Genomic DNA, 17542 nt, shown 5'->3' on the forward strand with positions numbered 1-17542 from the left:
AAGTAGAGAATGCCTCTAAATTGTAGGGGAACAATCCTACAATCCTTTCAGCTTCAACAGATCAGTGCAATTTACTAGTTAAAAAACCCACAAAAAATTAAATATTTCCTTTACTTTGTAGAACTAGTGACATCAGTCTGCAGTTATGGGCTTGTGCATTCACATCCAGAGATGCACTAAGAAGCATCCTCAGATACACACAGACATACACGCACACATGGTCTTAATACCCAGAACTAATTCTATCCAGAAAGAGTGCTAGCCGTTAATATTTCAGCCCCAGACCATTATTAAGTGTTGCCTTACAAAACATTTCTAACTTTGTACGACTTTTGATTTATCACTAATACCATAGTAGCAAAGACAAATTAAGTTTCACAATCATCTTTTAAATTGAATACCATGTGTCTCCAAGATAAATCATAGCCTTTGATGCCTTTGCCCATAAATAAGAGAAAATCAATTCAAAGTAACTGAGACTATAGGGACGTGTATTGTTTCAAAAAGCGAGAAGCTCAGAGAGTTGCAGGTCCAGACAAGGTGAATACAATGCCCGGTGATATCCTTAAGGACTCACAGTTCTCCATGGTTCCATTCTGCTCATCATTTGTTGTGGTTGTTTAGTCACTAAGTCATTTCTGACTCTTGTGTGACCCCATGGACTGTAGCCCGCCAGACTCCTCTGTCCATGGAATTCTCTAGTCAAGAACACTGGAGTGGGTTGCCATTTCCTTCTCCAGGGGATCTTCCTGACCCAGGGATCAAACCCACACCTCCTGCAATGCAGGCAGATTTTTTTTTTTTTTACCACTAAGACACTTGGGAAGTCTCTGCTCATCATAAGAGTCAGAATTTTCTTTCTTTAGCCTCTGCCAACATCATGTTGCCACCACACATGATCCCAAAGGGGCCAACACCAACATGACGACAGTCGGAGCTGGGAAAGCTATACGCCTTGTCTCTATATGTTATCAAGTGAAACATTCTCAGAAGCCCTCCAATAGGTTCAGTAGTACGTGATCCTGGCTGCATACTCACTTCAGAATCAATTCCGGGAAATGGAAACGAGACTACCACTTGTGGTTTATAACAGCTAAGATGCTGCAGAGGCTCATGATAAATCAGGCTTCCCTGAAAACACATACGGAGCTTCCCAGGTGGCTCAGTGGTGAAGAATCCACCTGCCAAGGCAGGAGACGCAAGTTCAATACCTGGGTCAGGATGATCCCCTGGAGAAGGCAGTGGTAACCCACATCAGTATTCTTACCTGGAGAATCCCGTGGGCAGAGGAGCCTGGCAGGCTGCAGTCCATGGGGTCACAAAGAGTCAGATACAACTGGGTGACCAAACAGGAAAACGCCTAAGTGAGCAGGGAAGAACAGACCCCTGGACTGGGGGAGACTGAGAAGACTGGGGGGAGACTGGATGTTGAGTAGACAGAATCCCAAGGAGCACTTTGAAAACTAGCATGGGATGAAGAGGAAAACAGGATCGGGAACTCCCTGGTGGTCCAGTGGTTAGGACTCCTCACTTTTACTCCCGAGCGTCTGGGTTCAATCCCCGGTCAGGGAAGTAAGATCCTTCAAAGTGCACGGCCCAGCCAAAACCACAACGATGAAGGGGCAACGCAGTGCAGTCAGCCAGAGGAGAGGGCTTCATGATTTACGGTGCTGCACTTTCAATGCTGTCTCAGCGGTTTAAAGACTCTTTTAAATCACACGCAGCAGTCGCATCTAGAATAGGTGGACGTTTACTCAAACCTTGACTTACTTATGGATTTTGTTGTTGGTTAGTCGCTCAGTGGTGTCAGACTCTTTTGTGGCTCCATGGACCATAACCTGCCAGGCTCCTCTGTCCGTGGGGATTCTCCAGGCAAGACTACTGGAGTGGGTTTTCATTTCCTCCTCCAGGGGGTCATCCCAACCTAGGGATCGAACCCATGTCTCCTGCGTCACCTGCATTGGCAGGCGTATTCTTTACCACTGCACCACCTGGGAAGCCCTATCTATGGATTCATTTTGCAAAAAAAAAAAAAAAACTGTTGTCTGATTATAAAGACCATTGTCTTTATATGATTTTTACTTGATTAGATGAAGGAATGACATTTTAAGGTTTTTTGAAGTGGCTCTTTTAATTGATAAAAATCTTGTAGTAGTAATATATAAATAACATTATAGTCTTAACATTATTATGCAGCTTTTATTTAACCATTTAATTTCCCTTAATAGGGTTATAAGGGAGAATCCTGAATAATTCAATGATATCTTACTCAGTATCATTTTAAGTCATAAATACAGAATAAGACTAATTGTCTTTTTCTCAATTTTTAAGATCCTGACTTTAAGGACCTTGGAGTTTTGAAACCATTACCAGGTTGGTAAAACAGATATTTAATACTGTTCAGAGACCTTTGTTTTCTGCTGTGATATATACTTTTGGTTTATTACTCAAGTTCCATTTTTGTATGTTTGTCTGGCATCTCGTTATTTAGTGTGTGAGTTTGAGATGGGCGGCCCTGAAGGCATTGTGGAGTCTATACAAATTATGAAGGAAGGCAAAGCTTCTGCTAGCGAGGCTGTTGATTGCAAGTGGTACATCCGAGCACCCCCGCGATCCAAGGTCAGTCTCAAGGTGGAATGCAGGTTTGACAGACAACTTGAAAAGTGTCTCCAGCATTGCATTGCTTTGAACCAACCAGACATGCTCAGTCCATTACAGAGTGCAATCATAAGAGATCATTTTATTTTTGTTTTGAAATGTAGCGTGTCTTCCTCTGTTTAATGTAACTTTCAAGGTCACAATAATATGGAAAGAATGCTTAAGAGATCCTTGGATAATCTGGACAAGAGACTCTAGGGTAAATCTACCTCTAAAAAATGGAATGAAATGTTGCAAGCAAGCTATGGTTTAATTAACTTATGCCCGTATTGTCAGTATCTGCAGTTTGCTTGCTTTTTAACTTAAAATCTGTGAAAGAAATTGTCCAGGGCTCACAAAGTCATGTATTTCTGGTGTGTAACATTGTGGTCCAAATTCAGACTCAGATCTCTGTTTTGGAAACACTTGTTTAGAACAACTCTATTCATTCTATTATGGATGCATCTTAAGAAACGCTGGGATGAGACTTTTGTACCAGTAGCAATCACTGGTTTAGCGTGTTGATTATTTGCTTATTCTCCCTTTATTGTCATCCTTTAGAAGTAGAATATAGTTACAATAAAGCTTTACTGATTTATTAGATTTGGAGTTGCCGATTTATTGAGGTTGAACAGTTTGTTATTTAATTAATTGACCTAGTGTGTCTATAACCTCTCAAGGACTATGCTGAAGAAATGAAAATTATGCTGTCACATTTCCAGTTTGATTTTTAGACAACTATGTATCAAAATAATCCATGAAATAAGACAAGATCATTGAGGTATTTATAAGATGTGGTAGAGTGAGGGAGAAGACCACTTGCCCCTGGTGAGGGGAAGCAAGTTGGATTGCAAGGCGTCTTCTGAGCTTTGATGAGAAATGATGCTCTTGGGTAGACAGGGTGGGACTTGCCCTGTTAGGTAGAGTAAATAGCTTCCTTAAGGTCATGGGATCATAAGAGATCCCCCCTCTCAGGAATTAATTGCATGTGACCACATGAAAGCAGGATTCTGGAGGTGAATGGTTAAGCTGAAGGATTCTGTTAGTGCCCTTCAAGAGCCCAGATTCATCCTGAGTGCATTAGTGATGCATGTGCGTGTGTGTGTGCTAAGTCCCTTCCATCATATCTGACTCTGAGACCACACGGACTGTAGCCCGCGAGGCTCCTCTATCCATGGGATTCTCCAAGCAAGAATACTGGAGTGGCTTGCCATGCCCTCCGCTTAGTGATACATACAAGAGTGTGAAATAGCAAAGTGATGTGGTTAGAGTGTATATTTTCAAAAAAACAGATTTTCCTTGTCTAGAAAGGACAGAGTTGTCATTCCAAGCTAGATATGAAAGAATTTGGTGACTGGATATTCCAAATAAGGGAAAAATAAGACTCATCTCCAAGTGAATTGGTATTTCAGGAAATATTTTTATCTTTCTTCTCTTGATTTCCCATGAATATGTCTCTGGGGTTTGCATCTAATTTGGAAGTGTGACATATTTTCCCCAAACTTCTGGTGATGGAGATTCAGACCGTGGTCCAGTTTCCAGCTTTACCACTACAGGTCTCTCTGCATCAGAACAAATCTTTTAAAAGGTTAATTAACTTTGTTAAAATTATGATTTATGAAGAAAGACATAGTTACTACTTCCATTAAAAAAATCCAAGGCTACTGGTGACATAAAACCCCACCTCCTACAAAGATTATGCAGGAATTCGATTGCAGTTTATTATGTTCTTACATAATTTGTGGATTCACATGTGCTATTCATTTTCCTTCAACTCTATGAGTGAAAGCTATTTTAGATTTTTTTTTCAACAGGAAGTATCTGAGCCCCACCTCATGGTCATAACTGGCATCTCTGTCACCACAGTGTCAAAGAGAGGGTGTCAATGAAAGTGCGAACCCACACCGTTTCCTTCCAGCTGGTAAACAGACCATCTTTTGTACAATCCCAGAACAATGCCAGGTATACCTGCCTGTTACAGAATCTGGCATTCTGTGACCCAAGGAGGAAGCCGCCTGCAGAGCTGGACAAAGATGACTCTATTGTGACAGGCCTTCTCTGTTAAATTAAAGGTTAGGGAATAGGAAGTGGCTTTGAATAACTGTCGAAAAAAGCAAGAAGTGGAGATGACGCTTTACTTGGGCTTTCTATTTACACGGAGGTCCTCGAAGCCTAGGAGAACAGACTATCAAAGCACAGGTTAAACTTGAAATGGCTCCTGTGAATATGTGAATGATAGCTGGTGATTGCCACATTGAAAGTGCTAAATAGCTTACTGGGGTTCCATTAAAATTTACATCAAGTGTATGTCGCTTCTCAGCCCTTTCATAAATAGAAAATACACTATCTGATATCACCTTTGTTTGAGAATTGTAATACAGATGATTGCCTTTAATTAGAATGTGATTAACCCAGATTTCTTAGAAATTGGAATACCAGAGCCTGAAAGAAAGTTGGAAATCCATTACTGATAAGTGCGTCTAACAGATGAATAAGCAGAGTCAGGATAGTGAAGCTGGTTAACAATGAGATGTTGAAATATGCTTCTGTAAGAAATTCTTTGGCTTTCATATAGATTCTCGAGCAAGTGAGATGGGAGCATATTAATGGTGTCTAGTTCTGGGTCTGGTTCAGTAAAGAACCACTAGAGAAGGATATTGGATGAGCCAATTATGGTAACAATGTTAATTTCCTGAAGGTTGGAGCTTATTTCTCTCTAGGTTCGTGCGTGTGTGTGTGTGTGTGTGTGTGTGTGTGAAGTCACTTCAGTTGTGTCCAACTCTGCAACCCCATGGACTGCAGCCCGCCAGGCTCCTCTGTCCATGGGATTCTCCAGGCAAGAACACTGGAGTGGGTGGCTGTGCCCTCCTCCAGGGCATCTTTCCAACCCAGGGATGGGACCTGTGTGTCTTTCGTCTACCTGCATTAGCAGGTGGGTTCTTGACCACTAGTGCCATCTGGGAAGGCCCTTCTCTGTAGGTACCCAGTGCCAGGAAAAATCTATCATTCAATTAACACTCATGGAAAAAATAAACTGAGATATATATATATATATATATATATATATATATATATGAAAGGACATAGTGACAATCTATAAACATTTGAAGAACTGTCAGGAAATAGAATTAAGAGGATAAGACTTAATTCACATGTTTTTTAAGTACCGCAATTTATTTAAATGCTTGGATCTAGAGAAATATTCATTATAAAGAAGGTTTTTGTTTTTTATTTTCATAATGGAGATGTCCAAGGATCAAATGAGAATTCACGGGAGGAATCCAACTAAAGTTTGGGTGGGATTTTATATAATAATTAAAAAGTCAAGTTATTTTCTGGCATAGATAATACTAAACTCCTTTTAAGACCGAAACCTGATGAATCTATGATAAGTAACTGCTCAAATATTTGATTAGTTACTAGAAGGACTGAAGCAAGTCTCGCTCTTGACCCCCAATCCAGTGTGATGTCACAAAACCACAGTGTTTGGGGAAATCAACAAATTTGTTAAGACAGGAAAATTAAAAAGTCAAGAGACTTATAAAAGTATATAAATTTAAGATTATTTATTTAATAATTAAGGTTTGGGGAGAGTAAAACTATAACTTTTATTAACTCTCCATCATTTAAAGCTTCAAAATAATTTTTTAAATGTTACTTAATTCAAAGTGTTGTGAATAATATTAAGACAAAAAAGAACAAATTGACAAATACAATAAATTAATATTTTATAGTGAAGTTGAGTTTTCAGACTCATGTGACCTTAGCAAACAACACAATGCAGCTCATCAAACTTCTGACCTACAGAACTTGGAGATAATACATGGGCATTATTTAAAGCAGACTTCCCAGGCGGGGGCGGTGGTAAAGAATCCACCAGCCAATGCAGGAGATGCAAGACACGTGGGTTCGATCCCTGGGTTGGGAAGATCCCCTGGAGAAGGAAATGGTAATCCACTCCAGTATTCCTACCTAGAGAATCCCATGGACAGAGGAGCCTGGCAGGTTATAATCCATGGGGTCACAAAGAGTCAGACATGACTGAACGACTGAGCACAACCACATAACAACATTGTTTAAAGCTGCTCAGTTTGTGGGGATTTGTTATGGGAACAAGGAGAAAATGAATGCCTAAGCAAAGGGTAGCAGCAAAAATTGATGACAGTGGTAAGATTAGGGACTCTAAAGACTGAGCCTGCCTTTATTATCTCCAAAAATGAAAATAAAAATTGGATAAACAACATGAAAAATTTAACTGACTACCTATGACAGTGTTATGGTTCAACTTTGTTTTTAAATGAAATCTCAGTTTGTAGCATCAGATTTTGGAAAGTTATGGAGATGCTTGTCTGTGCAGGCCAGAAAATCACGTTAATGTTGTTTTATCCGGGTTTGTTGTGTGGAGTGTGTGTTTTTCCAACACTTCAGAACACGGTATGATGTTCTGGTTTTCTCCTCTGAATAAAGTGCACGCTGCTCTCCTCCAAATTCATGGGCTATACTACTTAAAACTAGAAGGCCCTGCAAGTCCAGCAGCCAGAGAAGTCCTGGGCAACACGCTTTTTAGAATGTAGCTTTATCTGTCAAAGTGTAAAGTAATATTGACACTGTGGTCAGTGTTTCTCAGACTGTTGTGTATTTAATTTGTATTTATCATGGAGAAAACTGTTCTGGCAAGTCTTAAAAGTGACCCCAAACAGTGTTTGTTTTTCACACATCACTGGGAGACAGACGATGGAAGCAGGTTGAATGATTGGTATTAAATGTTTGCAAGTAAATTAACTTAGTAAATTGTTAGCCAGATATCCTTGGTTTAAATATGCAAAAGGGATTCTACTCTCCTATTAGTGTGACTTGGAAGACAGACATTACTAGAAATTGCTTATGTGTTCTGAAGCCTCCCACGTCCTTTTCCATAAATCATTTTGTCAGCTCAAACTCTTTGTGATTGATTAGAAAGAAGAATGCATCAAAATGATGCACTGAGACGAGATTGTAATCTGACTATTTTACTGAAGTTATATATGATTCTGTTTATCACTTTCTCTTTTTGCAGCAGACAAACAAGCTTTCTGTAGTTTTCGACCTTAAGTAAAAACACTGGCACATGGCATTTTTCCCCTTAGTGATATTATGACATGAGCTTTAAGCTGACAAAATATCATTTAAATCCTAATGTAGGGAGGGTTTTTTAATGCTATATACTATATCTAGAGTGGGAAAATTTGATCACTGGTTTGGTTAATGGATTTGGTTTGTGCAGTAACAGCTCTGTACTCAGTAAAGCTAATTATCACTGGAATATTTTATTTATTTTTTAAAACTATTTTTAAAAGTTTTAAAATGATTGAATGCTTCAAAAGTGAATATATAATATCCAGTGACTATATAATATCCAGTAATTGTTAAAAAAAAGTATTCTAACAAGTTTAGATCAGTTGCTCAGTCATGTCTGACTCTTTGCGACCCCATGGACTGCAGCACACCAGGCCTCCCTGTCCATCACCAACTCCCAGAGTTTACTCAAATTCATGTCCATTGAGTCAGTCATGCCATCCAACCATCTCATCCTCTGTTGCCCCCTTCTGTTCCTGCCTTCAATCTTTCCCAGCATCAGGGTCTTTTCTAGTGAGTCAGTTCTTCGCATCAGGTGGCCAAAGTATTGGAGTTTCAGCTTCAGCATCAGTCCTTTCAATGAATATCAGGACTGATTTCCTTTAGGATGGACTGGTTGGATCTCCCTGCAATCCAAGGGACTCTCAAGAGTCTTCTCCAATACCACAGTTCAAAAGCATCCATTCTTCCGTGCTCAGCTTTCTTTATAGTCCAGCTGTCATATCCATACATGACTACTGGAAAAACCAAAGCTTTGACTAGACAGACCCCGTTGGCAAAGTAACGTCTCTGCTTCCTAATATGTTGTCTAGGTTACTCATAACTCTTCTTCCAAGGAGCAGGCGTCTTTTAATTTCATGGATGCAGTCATCATCTGCAGTGATTTTGGAGCCAAAAAAAAAAAAAGTTTCTCACTGTTTCCATTGTTTCCCCATCTATTTGCCATGAAGTGATGGGACCAGATGCCATGATCTTAGTTTTCTGAATGTTCAGCTTTAAGCCAACTTTTTCACTCTCCTCTTTCACTTTCATCTAGAGACTCTTTAGTCCTTCACTTTCTGCCATAGGGTGGTGTCATTTGCATATCTGAGGCTACTGATATTTCTCCCGGCAATCTTGATTCCAGCTTGTGCTTCCTCCAGCCCAGCGTTTCTCATGATGTACTCTGCATATAAGTTAAATAAGCAGGGTGACAATATACAGCCTTGACATACTCCTTTCCCTATTTGGAACCAGTCTGTTGTTCCATGTCCAGTTTTGTTCCTACTTGACCTGCATACGGATTTCTCAGAAGGCAGGTTAGGTGGTCTGGTATTCCCATATCTTGAAGAATTTTCCACAGTTTATTGTGATCCACACAGTCAAAGACTTTGGCATAGTCAATAAAGCAGAAGTAGATGTTTTTCTGAAACTCTTCCTTTTTTGATGATCCAGTAGATGTTGGCAATTTGATCTCTGGTTCCTCTGCCTTTTCTAAATCCAGCTTGAACATCTGGAAGTTCACGGTTCACATTCTGTTGAAGCCTGGCTTGGAGAATTTTGAGCATTACTTTACTAGTGTGTGAGATGAGTGCAATTGTGTGGTAGTCTGAGCATTCTTTGGCATTGCTTTTCTTTAGAATTGGAATGAAAACGGACCTTTTCCAGTCCTGTGACCACTACTGAGTTTTTCAAATTTCCTGGCATATTGAGTGCAGCACTTTCACAGTATCATCTTTTAGGATTTGAAATAGCTCTAATAAGAATGGTCTTTAAATATAGAAGGTTCTTCCACTTCGGCCATGCTGGTTCTTGTAAGAGTGCACACCATTCACCTCCCATGGAAAATGTCAAATGAAAAAATAAGGGCCAAATATGCAAATCACCTTTTTAACTATATCAATGTTCTTTCATAAGATAATCTTATTTTTGAAGAAAATTTAAAACAGCCATTTATTTCAGAGGGACACAGTTATTTTCTGTGAATTTCATTAATATGTCAGCCATCGGTATGTTTCTTAGTCCCTTTAGAAAAATAGAAATGGGTTTGTTTTGCTTGCTTACTTGTCAATTTTGTTCTAGTTTATTCTTGTTTAGGACTATAACTTTCTTTCTGGACTGTCAGTCTGAAAATTTTCAAAAAATTTATCTGAGTCTGCGAAGTTTGATACCAAGGAGAAAAGTGTCAGGCAGAACTGAGTTGAATACTGATCTATTGCTTAAAGGTCCTGTGTTGCTTTAAGAACATCACTTTGCTTTTTCAAACATCATCTTATTTTAAAATAGTTGTGATAATAGTGTGCATCGCTGTTGGAGAGATTTGAGTGAGATAATGCCTTTGCACAGTGTTGAGTTATTGTCAGTATACGATGCAAAAAGTTAGCATTTTAAGTTGTGTTTCTTTATTCAGAGTCAGAAAGAAACCTGAAATAATTGTCCAGACATATTCACCCCTGAATCAACCTGAAAATATTACATAATCAAAAATCTTTTTTCTTGAATTAGTTTAACAATCCCTCTAGTTATTTTTCTTTCTGTGGGCATCATGTTTGTTTCTTGTAACTTTGCAAGGACACTGGAGGGAGGGATTTTCTGCTACTTTGCTGAGTGTCTTCTCCTGTTAGGAACTATGTGTGTTTACAATTCTAACTGTATATTACTTTGAGGGCTAATTAAATATGTTGGAATCATTGTGTACTACTTGAGAATATAAATATATATGTGATTTTTGTTGCATTTAAGTTCTTCTACTTTCCAAGAATACATAGAGTTTACAGTTATTTATATTTTTATACAGTTTTCAATTTGTTTACTTTTAATCAGGATGGGCCTAATGAAAAGATCTTTAAAATAAGAGTTTGGGATTTTAATCCTGTTTAAGGCTCTCATATTGATTTATTTTCCTTAAGTAAGCTATTTAGTCTCCTTCACTTCCTGGCAAAGATCATCTGAATGACACATACAATTCCTTTGAGATCATCTGAATGACAGATACAATTCCTTTGTACAAATCCATGTGAAAATTTGAAAAGCAAACTACTTAGTAGAAACTTGAAAGGTTTAACATTTTCAGATATACCTTCTTAGGATGGACGATAGAATTGTCTGGGTAATTTTCTGAAATGCAATATTTGGTTGGGAAGAGTAGATCTAAGATAAGATAGAGAGTAGATCTAAGATCTAAAATATTACATGAGTAATATTTGAACTTTTGAAAGAATAAAACAAAGCAATAATCTGGTAATGATAAACAGGAGGTTTTCTTAGGCTATAGGTTTTATAAGGCTGAGTAATGGTGGCTCAGTGGTAAAGAATCCTCCTGCCAGTTCAGGAGACACAAGCTCGGTCCCTGGGTCAGGAAGATCTCCTGGAGAAGGGAATGACTCCAGCATTCTTGCCTGGGAAATCCCAAGGACAGAGGAGCCTGGTGGGCTACAGTCCATGGGCTTGCAGAGAGGTGGACATGACTGAGCAACTAAACAACAACAAAAACGTCAGTTAATTTAAAATCAGTATCAAAGTATTTGGGAATTTTGGTATAGTTTCCAACTGAAATTTTACAGATCGATATACATGAAAACCTTCTCACCATACAAAGCATAATAAAACTATGGTGCTTTCCCACTGTGTCTCAATTTTGCCTATTTCTCCCTATTTTTCTGTTTTGTTCTTCCTCCTGAGAACTATATGATTTCCTGACTTAAGATTCACATTTTACTCAGTCAATTCCTTATAAGTCTGCATCCTACTACATATATGCTTTTATGTCATAACTTAGAGTTATATTATAAATAACTTGTCTTGAGAATTATTGCATACCATTTTCTACTACAAATAATAAACTGTCATTTATTCTCTATATACAATTACCATGATTTATAGCACTCAAAATCTGGTGTATAAGTAGGTGCCCAAGAGATATGTGATGGATGCTGAAAAAAATGAAGTCAATAAAGAAAACAAAATTTTAGTCATTAAATGTACATCCATTAAATTTTATGGTGAGTGCTTAACATACATAACACATGGTCAAACACTTAAAATAAAATAAGTACACCAGTGTCCCAGCTTTGTAGGAGCACACAGTTCAACAAAAGTTACATATGACCTGTAACTAAAGCTTAAAATATGTCCAAAATAATATTGTAACACAAAGGGAGAATAATGCCCCTGTGGTTGGAGAATGGAAGAAGTCATTTTTAAATATTATTGTTACATAAGTTACATGCATCAGTTCAGTTCAGTTCGGTCGCTCAGTCATGTCCGACTCTTTGCGACCCCATGAATTGCAGCACGCCAGGCCTCCCTGTCCATCACCAACTCCCAGAGTTTACTCAAACTCATGCCCATCGAGTCGGTGATGCCATCCAGCCATCTCATCCTCTGTCGTCCCCTTCTCCTCCTTCCCCCAATCCCTCCCAGCATCAGGGTCTTTTCCAATGAGTCGACTCTTCACATGAGGTGGCTGAAGTACTGAAGTTTCAGCTTCAGCATCAGTCCTTCCAGTGAACACCCAGGACTGATCTCCTTTAGGATGGACTGGTTGGATCTCCTTGCATAGAGCACTATAATTCACCACCTACATACTCTGCAAGGTCATCACCACCCCAAGACGAGTTACCATCCATCACCATGTGGTTGACCCCCTTTACCTATTTTGCCCACCCTCAACTCACTTCCCCTTTGGTAACAACTATTCTGGTTTTATCTTGTTTTTTTCTATCTAACAGATTGATTTTTTTAAACTGTGTTTGGTTTGGTTTTTAGATTCCACATATGTATGAAATAATGTTTGTCTTTCTCCACCTAACTTCATACAGCATGATACCTTTGGGGTCCATCCATGTTGCTTCAAATGGCAGGATTTCATTCTTTTTTATGGCTGGGTAGTAGTCCATTATATATATTTATTATTGGTTGAATTAATTGCTTTCAGTTTTTAATACACATTCATAGAGAGTCACGTAATATCTGTTGCTCTTAAAACAATATGTCTGAAGCAGTATATTATGGTGAAAGGACTACAGACTGGCTTGAGGGACCCTGTGTCTACTTTGCAATTTATATCATCCAAGTCTGCATTTCCTGAATATAATAATAAATGTGCCGCTTTATAGAGTTTGGGGGAGCATTTAACAATAATCTCTAAAGTAGGTTGTACAGTCCATTTTACCCATTAAGTGTTAATTTAATTTTTATTTACATGGACTTAACTAAATGGCTTGACTCTATGTTATGGTTAGAATGACCACAGATTTAGCTGTATTTTAAAAATATATACTCTATCTTAAAAATTAAGCAGTGTAGTTATGTGAAATAATTTAGGCAAAGTAAAAGCAGAGACTATCTTTTGATGCCATTTCTGATTTTGTTTGATATTAGTACAAATGTTGCATTTCCACACATTTTTGGAAGTAAATTGAAGTCATGGAACTCTAACAAGAATATATCAGCAATATTTAAAACACATTTATGCTGATTAAAATAAAGCAGTGAGTATGAAAACTAATAACTGATTCCAGAAAAGTTAAGAGAAGACATAAAGATTATCTGGGTAAAAATACTCAGTGATGGGAAATGGTACTTCTACCTAAAAGAAAGGTTAATAGCATTTGAAAAAAGTATTAAGCACAAGTTGATCTGCGTGATATACGTCTTTACTTTCTACCACCCACAGGGACAAAATGATAAGATTGAGTGCAATCAAGCTGGTCTTGTGAGACTGAGAAAGAGACCGGATGCGCCGGTGCTTACTGAGCTACTTCCCTCTTTCCAGGGAAATTATCACATTTTCGTTGTTTTACAGATCTACTTACGGTTCTTGGACTATGAGATGCAGAATTCCAACGAATGCAAGAGGAACTTCGTGGCGGTGTATGACGGAAGCAGCTCGGTGGAGGACCTGAAAGCCAAGTTCTGCAGCACGGTGGCCAACGACGTGATGCTCCGCACGGGCCTCGGGGTCATCCGCATGTGGGCCGACGAGGGCAGCCGCAACAGCCGCTTCCAGATGCTCTTCACGTCCTTCCAAGAACGTAAGCGTCTCCGCTCCTCGCTGCTCGGCCTTCCCGAGGGTCGGAGGGTGCAGAGCGCATGCTCTGTGAATGGTGTTTCCTTCGTGCAGCTTGAGCCTTAATGAGTTGTTCAAACCGCTTAGATTCCCTTTCCTTCACTTTGATCCAGAAACAGGAGAGTTACATATTATCTTCTGATTACTTATATCAGCATATGCAGGGCTTCCCTGGTGACGCAGATGCTAAAGACTCTGCTTGCAATGCAGGAGGTTGGATCCCTGGGTTGGGAAGATCCCCTGGATTAGGAAATGGCAACCCACTCCAGTGTTCTTGCCTGGAAAATCTCATGGACAGAGGAGCCTGGTGGGCTACAATCCATGGGGTCGCAGAGACAGACAGGATTTAGGGACTAACACAACAACACAGTATCAGCATATGCACCGTAGCCTTACTTAAGACATTTCACACCACTAAACTGGGGTATGACGAATTCTGTTTGTCTTTGGGTTAGATCTTAGGAAGCCAGGGAGCTGAGGCAGCAGTTTCCGATGATGTTTGACTTTAAATCTTAAAAACCTGCGTAAAAATATTTGGTAGGTTCTCTTTAGTAAGCTTCTCTTGCAGTCCCATTGATTTTAAATAGGTCTGTGACTGCAGAGTTCCAGGTAAACTAGACAAAGAGGAAGAATTGATTGGGAAGAGAGTAAACAGAAAAAGTTCCAGGAAATAGTTTAAATGGCACAATGGATGATACCCAGAGTTAGGGGCAAAAGCACAGCACATTTAAAAAATCATGTTCTTACAAATAATGAGTCATATGAATAGACATATATTTGGAATGTTCTTCAGAAACCCTGAGTAATTTATGCTTGATAAATTTGTGCAAAGGAAAAATAACCCTAAGAAATTCAGCTTTAAGGAATCAGTACCTTGTCATTTGAAACTGTACATTAAAAAAAAAAAGACAAAATGTTTTTGAAATGTCAAGGATTTTTCAAAGTTAGCTGCAGCAGCCACTATCTTTTTTTTTTTTTTGATCCAAAAATGTTAAATGTAGTAGATGATTTCTTTGCACCATGAATGAATGGTTTTGACTTTAAATTGTTCTCTACTTACCCAGTTGGAGAATTCTATGGCACCAGAAGTAGGGAATGTCCCTCAGTCTTTCTGAATCTTGATACCATCACAGAGTAATGTTAAGTCTCCCATCCTGGATTATTGCAAATTTAAACAGCAAGTTGTTATCTTGGTCTTCCTTTCAGGAATTGATCAAAATGTTAGAGCTAGCACATCTTTATTTCAGCAAGGTATCTAGAGAAAAAAAACCTTGTCATTTTTTTTTTTTTTTTTTGAATCAGTTCAGGTTAGAAGATAGCACATGTGGTGTTTTCATCAATGAGTACTCTTCTAAATCCAATCGGTTGTACCTTTGGTGAGGGTCAGTTATACTTTATTCAGTATTTTTATCAGCCTTGGATAATCATAGACTAAGAACTTCTTTCTAGTTTAACATATATGGAAGGTCTAGTTAATGCATTAAGTGATATAATAAAGTTACTAAAATATTACAAAATATGCAATTTTTATCAAAACTGCATGATAATTTAGTAAGGATAAATTACAAAATGTCTGCTTATGTTTCATATGTCAAGCAAAGGAACTCAGGCTCCAGGATTTCCTAAGATTTTATTTCATTTAAACTCAATAGAAGCCAATACTTTTTAAAAATAATTGACAACAATTTCTAATGCAGTCTTAGCTTGTGTTAACAAATGTGAAGTAAGCAGCTCAGAAGAGATACTCTCACAGGAAGCTGCAGTGGTCAAAATGCAAATTGCACAGCCTGTTCTTTTCTGAGTGTTATTAATGAGAGCAGAATAATTAGCTAGGAGTGACTGATTCGGATGCAGAAGCATTTAGAAAAGGCTAAAGGGGTAGGTATCCCTATCCTAGAGATTTCTTTTGTCCAAAATGTGACAACTACCTTAAACTTGGGGGAGTGGTGGTATGGATTAATGTCTGAGAAGTAAGATTAATGTTAAATTAATTATATGAAGCCATTTGACTGTGTTCAGGGAAAAGTGTCTAGCTCATAGAAAGTATGATATTACAACATTGAATGAACTTTAATGGAGAATGTGTGAGAAATGGGTTCTCATCAGGTGTGAATGGTGTAGGGCAAGTGTCTAGGCTGGACGGGGGGCGCGGAGGACAGAGTGCCTTTCAATTCAAAGGTGAAGATCTGTGAGTCTTTAAAGTTCTACTTATATAAGAATGATGGGATTGTATCATACTGTGTATGTATTGTGCTTCCCAGATGGTACTAGAGGTAAAGAACCCACCTGCCAATTCTGGAAATATAAGAAATGCAGGTTCAATCCCTGGGTCAGGAAGATCCCTGGAGAAGGAAATGGCAACCCACTCCAGCATTCTTGCCTGGGGAATCCCATGGACAGAGGAGCCTGGGGGGCCACAGTCCCTGGGGCCGCAAAGCGTCAGACACGAGTGAGCACAGAACACACATACGTGATAAAGATTAGAGATGTGAATCAGTGACCAGCCCTTTCTCACTCTAATAATGAGAAAGCACCTTGTTATTTTTCTTAGCTCCCACATTTCTTAGATGGTATCCCCAGTTCAGTGTTGAGAGGTGCTTTAGGGCATATTCAATAATATTCTAATGTCTGTCAAAATGTCTTATATTAGGGCCGTAAGATATTTTAGAGGTTAGATAAGAGCTTAGAAGTCATGTATTTCAATCCCAAACACTTTAGGAATTCAAACAGAGAAAGAAAAGACCCAGGGAAGGTTAACTGACTTCCCCTGAATACCGCCAACCCCATGCTCAATGATTTGTTAAAAACACTGAGGCTAGAATGTAAGACCTGAATCCTGATATTGGCAGGTCTCCATGGATACCTTTGTCATCTTTAAGGAACGAGCAGAGCTCCCACTTTCGAAAGATAATGATGATGTTAAAAGCAGATCGCACTTATGTACATCACTCATGAAACATATTTGTCAGCATAGTTTTACTTGCTTTACAAACTGAATTTTCACTCTTCTGTCTTACCTAATGCATCTTACATTTATGTTTCATAGTTACATTCTGTAATCATACATTGTACAGCATCGTACATTACCATAAACATCAGACTAAAGTAGAATCATGACAAGGGGCTTCTGCTCTCAAAATATGAACCCAGGAACTAATGGATGCCAGTGAGAATATATTTTCAAATCATTTTTATTTTTGCATTTGAATCTGTTGTTCATTGTTTTTGTTCAGTTGCTAAGTTGTATCCAACTCTTTCAACCCCATGGACAGCAGGCTTCCCTGTCCTTCACTATCTCTCAGGGTTTACTCAAACTCATGTCCATTGTGTCTGAATAAATCACAGAAAAGACAAACAATGAGTATGTAAGAGAGAGGCACAGACATTCTTACTATGAGTCATCAGATGTTGAGGTTTCCCATGCACATTAGAGGCATTTTAAAAGTCTGGGTTAAATGCCAGCATTTGCAACGACAACAAATACCGTCTAGTATAATGGGAGGACTATAAGACCACTGAATGGAGAAGTATTTACCTTCAACTGTGTCATGAGGAATAATGTGATGTCTTCACTGGATCGCTCCCATAAATAGCATACTCCTGCCTGCACTGTCTTGCTGACTGTTCAACTCAGCCTTTTCTCAGCTCTACCTGAGATGGCTGCCTTGATTAATAGTATCACACTGCTGCTGGCTGCTGCTCAAACGCACTGGCTTCAGAGGAATAGTATCCAGACTTTAC

At 38.8% G+C, this 17542-nt stretch overlaps 1 protein-coding gene across 6 annotated transcripts in view; it reads left to right on the forward strand.

Annotated features, from left to right (window-relative positions):
- NETO1 (neuropilin and tolloid like 1) overlaps window positions 1–17542 on the forward strand; it is a 116528-nt gene that overhangs the window by 55819 nt on the left and 43167 nt on the right. For 4 of the 6 annotated variants that reach the window (XM_043444455.1, XM_043444453.1, XM_043444454.1 and 1 more), the window contains exons 5-7: window positions 2332–2373; window positions 2453–2619; window positions 13538–13766. In XM_043444455.1, coding sequence (XP_043300390.1) covers window positions 2332–2373; window positions 2453–2619; window positions 13538–13766 — 438 coding nt within the window. The remainder of the gene's footprint in view (window positions 1–2331; window positions 2374–2452; window positions 2620–13537; window positions 13767–17542) is intronic. The other 2 variants (XM_043444457.1, XM_043444456.1) reach the window with 1 other exon arrangement.

Source organism: Cervus canadensis, chromosome 23, assembly GCF_019320065.1.
Source record: "Cervus canadensis isolate Bull #8, Minnesota chromosome 23, ASM1932006v1, whole genome shotgun sequence".
NCBI lineage: Eukaryota > Metazoa > Chordata > Mammalia > Artiodactyla > Cervidae > Cervus > Cervus canadensis.